This window comes from Papilio xuthus, unplaced genomic scaffold (assembly GCF_000836235.2).
Source record: "Papilio xuthus unplaced genomic scaffold, Pxut_1.1 DF826776.1, whole genome shotgun sequence".
NCBI classification, from domain to species: domain Eukaryota; kingdom Metazoa; phylum Arthropoda; class Insecta; order Lepidoptera; family Papilionidae; genus Papilio; species Papilio xuthus.
In genome coordinates this window covers 1,449,584-1,455,518 of record NW_013531873.1, presented here as the reverse complement: position 1 = coordinate 1,455,518, position 5,935 = coordinate 1,449,584, and the positions used below count along the sequence as shown (strand labels likewise).

General features: G+C 35.4%; 1 protein-coding gene across 1 annotated transcript in view; it reads right to left on the bottom strand.

Moving 5' to 3' along the window:
- The window catches only part of sim (bHLH transcription factor single-minded), a 14,502-nt gene that overhangs the window by 4,550 nt on the left and 4,017 nt on the right, over positions 1-5,935 (bottom strand). The window contains 2 exon segments of the mRNA XM_013318876.1: positions 4,790-4,968; positions 5,723-5,910. Coding sequence (XP_013174330.1) covers positions 4,790-4,968; positions 5,723-5,910 — 367 coding nt within the window.

The following is a 5,935-nucleotide window of genomic DNA, read 5'->3' as shown; positions in this document are numbered from 1 at the left end:
ATCATCACACCATATAAAGGACACGTATATAAATACCAAATGATATGCTATGTATATACTTGATTGTTTACATAGAAAAACACGTACCGGCTATGTAAATACATACCAAATGGCTACCATATGGTTGGGCGTGATTCCAACAATCTACTAACAATTATTCGTAGAATTTAAAAGCTTATTAATATAAAGCTATAATTATGAGTAGTAACTCGAAAAATTACAAAAAATATTTTGTTGGAGTTTCATTTTAACTATTTCGTCCATTATTTTTATTAGTCATAATTGTTTTCAATTTAATCTTACTAAAGTTACTAATATTGAAGGTATCATCAGAACGGCTACGTGAATTATTAAGTTTTTTTTTAATAAAGCGCTTACGGAGTCGCGTGCTACAGCTAGGTTGATATAAAAGTCACCTCATATTAGCGACATGGAAATTATATTAATTGTGAAATTACGATTAATTAAATATTTGCATGACAAGCGACTCCAAGGCCGTCGCTGTGCTGACGCCGCGGAAGTGATTCTCGCTGAGCGCACTCCGTCACGTAGAAACAGAAGCGTGCCTTTGAGGTAATTGACAAAACAAAATGAATCTTATTATTATTGCGTTAAGGTTGATTATGTTTTAAATGCAAATAGCTTTGCTAAATGGATATTTTAAAGATATATTTTTTTCTAAAAATAAAAGAACGTGTTATAAAAAATAATATTAAAATGAATATGTTTTAATATTGTAAAGAATAAATCTTTTTAAATGTGTAATAATTCATAAGATTAAAAAAAAACAAAATGTGTGCGTGAAAACATACTAAAATTATCTTTAACGGACAAATGGTAAAACGAATCGTAACGACCAAGTGCCCGCAACTTCGTCAGTATTTTAAAATTAAAAGCTTCCTTAAAATAAAAGTTTCGTCAAAATCAGCCGTTACAAAGTTTGACCGGAACAAAACGGTCTTACGTAAAGACAAAAATTAGAAAAAAAACGTGGTTTTACGTAGCGATAAAAAAAGTATAATTACTAACATTTCCAAAACGAAAGAAAGAAAGCAATAAAAGTTTTTATTATAGGTAATACAGATTAAACCAAGAAGCAATAACTAACATAATAAAATGGCACAAAACTACGAAATTAAATTAGACTTAAGTTAACATTTATGGTTCATTTGGATAATCTAGTGATGCCCACATTAGGCAATGCACGACATACATACAATGTATACTGACGACATTTTCAAATGAAATAAATGTTGACCATGACGTATGGCCGCCATTTTGTTTTTAGGTGTTCAAAACGCATACATCGCGATGTAATATAATATTCAAACGATAAGTTCTCAGTAACTATTCGATATTGATTACATTTAGACCTCCTGTGAATGTTACAATTAATTAAGGTGTGGTTATTTACTTGGATCATGTCACCGTAAAACTATGTCCACGAAAAAATAATTTCTCGGCTCAAAATGTTTTTACGCAGTACATCTTAATATCGACTTAAAATGCAAGACATAATATTACTAGCGGTCGCTCGCGACTTCTTCGGTATTAAATTAAAAACGTAGTAGCCTATGTGTTCTTCCAGACTATTATCTATATGTATGCCAAACTTCATAGAAATCCGTTCAGTCGTTCTCTGGAACATAACTTCTAACTAACATCCATCCATCTAAACATTCGCATTTATAATATTAAAACAATTTTTTTTTTATATAACAGAAGGGGCAAACGAGCAGCGGGAACACCGAAGTGTTCAACGACGCCCATGGACATCAGCAATACCAGAGGAACCGCAGATGCGTTGCCGGCCTTTGAGGTGGTGATAGGCTCGCTTCTTGAAGGACCCTAAGTCGTATTGGTTTGGAAATACCGCCGAGGACAGACCGTTCCACAACGCGGCTGTGCGAGGCAAGAAGTTGCGCGAGAATCGCACCGTTGTGGAATGCCAGCCATCCAGGTGGTGTGGATGGAACCTGGCGGTTACTTTAAAATCAGCTATTTTCTTTATGTGGAGAGAGATTTATGTATAGTCTGGAATAACACATAGGCTATTTTTTCCACGCGAACAAATTCCCGTGTACTTTCTAGTTATTCTATACTAGGTGTAGTTGTAGCCCGCGACTCCGACTGCATGGAATATTTAATAAGTAGCCTATGTGGCCCTGCAGATTATGTTTTACGTCTGTACCAAATTACATCAAGATCCGTTGAGCCGTTCCCGAGAATTCTTACAAACATTTATTTATCCATCCATGGGAACTTTCGCATTTATAATATTAGTAAGATACCAGGACTATAGTATTTTATTGTCACCCTAGTCTCTAGTGCTCAGTTTCTTCGAATGCGAAGCATTGTGAGGGCCCGGGCGGTTTACGTGAATCTGATTGCCGTGAACCTATAAACGCGGTCCGCACGTGTCCACTGCCGTCGACACATTCGCTTATCGACACAATTCTTGTCGGATGCGATATGATAGTTAAATCGTAAATTAGTGTGTCGGAATATCTGATTTATTACGAAAAATATATATATGTAAATTATAATTTTTGTAATTGAGGACCTAGCTGTCGCCCGCGACTCAGTCCGCGCATAATTAAAAAAAAACTTAATTAGTAGCCTTTGTGTTCTTCCAGACTATGTTCTATATGTATGCCTAATTTCATCGAGATCCGTTCAGTCGTTCTGGAGATAACTTCAAACAAACATCCATCTGATTATTCGCATTTATAATATTAGCAAGAATTACATAAAGTGCTTTTCTTCCTGTGCCTTTTTAAAGGCAATGTATTTTTTTTTCTTAAAAAAAAAATTGTCTATAGTACCAACGGTTTATTATATGTTCGAAATTTGAATTTTTATTCTTTTTTTTTTATAGTTTCAAGATTTCATTTGTCTCGTGTCGTGAGCAATGGAAAAGACCCACAGGAGTTGTATTGTTCGTGGTAAGTTCCGAGGAATGCTATATAAATCGTTATCGCGTAATGTCAATAGTGAAGGGCCACGACTTTATTTGATAGTTTATAATTTAACTGTTAATATATATTTGACTAGCTGTCGCACTCGACTTCTTTTGTGCGGGATAAAAAAATATAAAGTAGTCGATACTTAGAGCTACTGAATCTCTACTTAGTATTATAAATGCGTAAGTCTGTCTGTTCTTCTTTCGCGAAAAAATTACTGAACCATTTTAAATGAAATTTGGTACACAGATAGCCTAGAGCTAGATTTTTTTTTACGCAAAAGAGGGGTTGAAAAGGGGTTTAGAAATTGGTATGGGAACATCGTAATTTTTTCAGTTACAAGCTTGAAATTTATTCTTTAGGATGTTAATTCAATATAAACAAATATCACATTCAATGTTTGGAAAAATTTTACCCTTAAGGGTGCAAAATAACAATAGGGGATGAAAGTTTATATTAAAATGTGAGGTTTACGTGATGTTTTGTCGTTATGTGCTATAAGTGTTAGTAAAATATGTCGCCTATATAATTAAAATGCTATCCAAAAATAGTTTTTCATGCGGAAATGTACGCACATAAAATTTCAAGGAAAAAATTGGTAAGAAATTTTTTCTCGCGGCTTACAAGATCGAAAACCTAAGATTATTTATTTGTTGTACTAATTTGTTAAATTATTTGCTTCAAAATTTGTAATTACTGTTTTTTTTAATTATTATTCGTATTTGTCGTATTTCTAAAGGTCTATATCAAATGTACGTGACATTTTAATAATTTTTACTCGTTGTTTTGTCATTGGCTGCAACGTTATTGTAACTATTGCCGTTTTGCAGATTAAGAAATTAAAAAAAAATTCTAAAGGTGTCAAAATTTATCTATATTTTTCATAATCTTATAATGAAACTTCAGTATGGAAATAAATATTATATAAATGAAGCAAAAAATTGAATAATAAAAATCTTTGTAAAATGGAATTTGTATTTTTTTAATTTTTAATTACAAATGCGATCGTAATTTTGACAATTCCAAATTCAAATTTCGACAGACGATAAATAATCGATATTGTATCGATATCGATAAATGAATAGAAATAATATCGATGTATCGATATATTGTCGATGGTATACGAGCCGTGACGCGGTGTGAAATTGTTTCGCAGCGCCGCGTTCCGGTGTCGGCGGACAGTTTTAATAATTTTTGAAATTCATTACCGTTTCGCGCGCCATTTGTAATTTCAAATACGCATAATCTTTTAAAAATATTATTATTATTTTAATTATTTAAGTAATTTACGTATACGTATCCTTACGTTATGATCTACAAACTATTAAATGCATATTTCTATGCACAGAGCAGGTGTTAAGGGAACAGTTGGATAACCAAGTCTGAACAGATTGTCCCTATCTGTTTTGCGAATATTAAAGTCTCACAGAATGATATTAACCACAAAGGCATAAACACATGGTAAAAAATATGGTGAAGTAAAAATCTGACCGAGAGCGCCAGTGATATTTGTCATCATCAACATCAGCTCACTATACGTCCCACCGAGGGGTTTGGAGCCTACCCTAAGTTGAGGGTGACTAGGCCATAGTCAACAACGCTGACCAAGTGCAGTGACTTCACACATATTGAATTTCTTCTCAGATATGTGCAGCATCACGATGTTTTCCTTTACCGTAACGTCAGATAAATGTACATATGTAAATCGGAAATGGAAAACACATTGATACATGGCGGGATTCGAACCCAGGATCTGCAGATTACAAGTCAAGAGCTTGACCCCTGAGCCACAGACGCCTGTCACTTTCTGCTAAAAAAAAGTTTACCTGGCGTCAAGGAATATGAGTCTCATGTCGAGTGAGGCACGGAACATGAACATATTGGAGTGCAGCTTCAGTTCTGTGACGGCGGAAGGTGGTAGAGAGTGGCCCACAGCCACCAGCCCAAGTGGAGCTGTCGCTTCACCGAATCTCCTCGCGCGCAAGTATCCAGAGCAGTGGATCACCTGGTAAACACAGTTAAAGACATTAATTTCCTACCCGGTGAAATCTCACTGTGGATGGTATTATGCATTCCCGCGCTAAATTAATCTACTTTAAATTTTACTATGATTATCTTACTTCTTACTAATATTATAAATGAGAATGTTTAGATGGATGTTTGTTTGAAGTTATCTCCAGAACGGCTGCAGCGATCTCGATGAAACTTGGCATATATAAGAACATATAGTCCGCTAATTATGTTTTTTTAAATCCGCGCGGACGGAGTCGTGGGCAACAGCTAGTATCTTTCCTATTGCCACTGATTTATATGGATATGATATTGCATAGAAATGACAGCTCTTCTTTGTTCCGATTTGAACGTACATACATATTAATTGAATCTACACTGTTAGTTTGGATCCGTACTACGCTATAACCATCAGATCCAAAATGGCGGAAATCAATTAGACGCGTCCCGGAGGCCTAATTTAGTCCTCTTTCCCTTCCCACCTTTTTCCTTATGAAGGGTTGGGAAGAGGAAGTGGACTTTCCGGATGAGAGGATGCATGGAAAGAGAAAATATTTTCTTTCTGTGCATCCTCTCCTCCGTCGATTAAAGGTAGGCAAATATGCAATTGCGTATGTCTATGGGCAACGGTCACTTCGCTATTTCAGCGATTTCAGGTGGCCGCTCGCTCGTTTGCCACCTAATGATATAAAAAAAGACACAAAATAACACGGCTTATAGCCTGTCCATTTAATGTAAGTTAGTCTTACCTTATAACCAGATGTAGTGAGTCCTGCGTTTCTCTTTGCTAGTACACATTTCATCCGTATGAAGAACGCACGCTCGCATTCCACGTCCACAGTTGGACCCCATGTTCCACCCACTGGGTAACTGTAAGGAAAAAAATCTTATTAATATTATAAATGCGAATGTTTAGATGGATGTTTTTTTTTTTTTAAGAGAAGGGGGCAAACGAGCGGCGG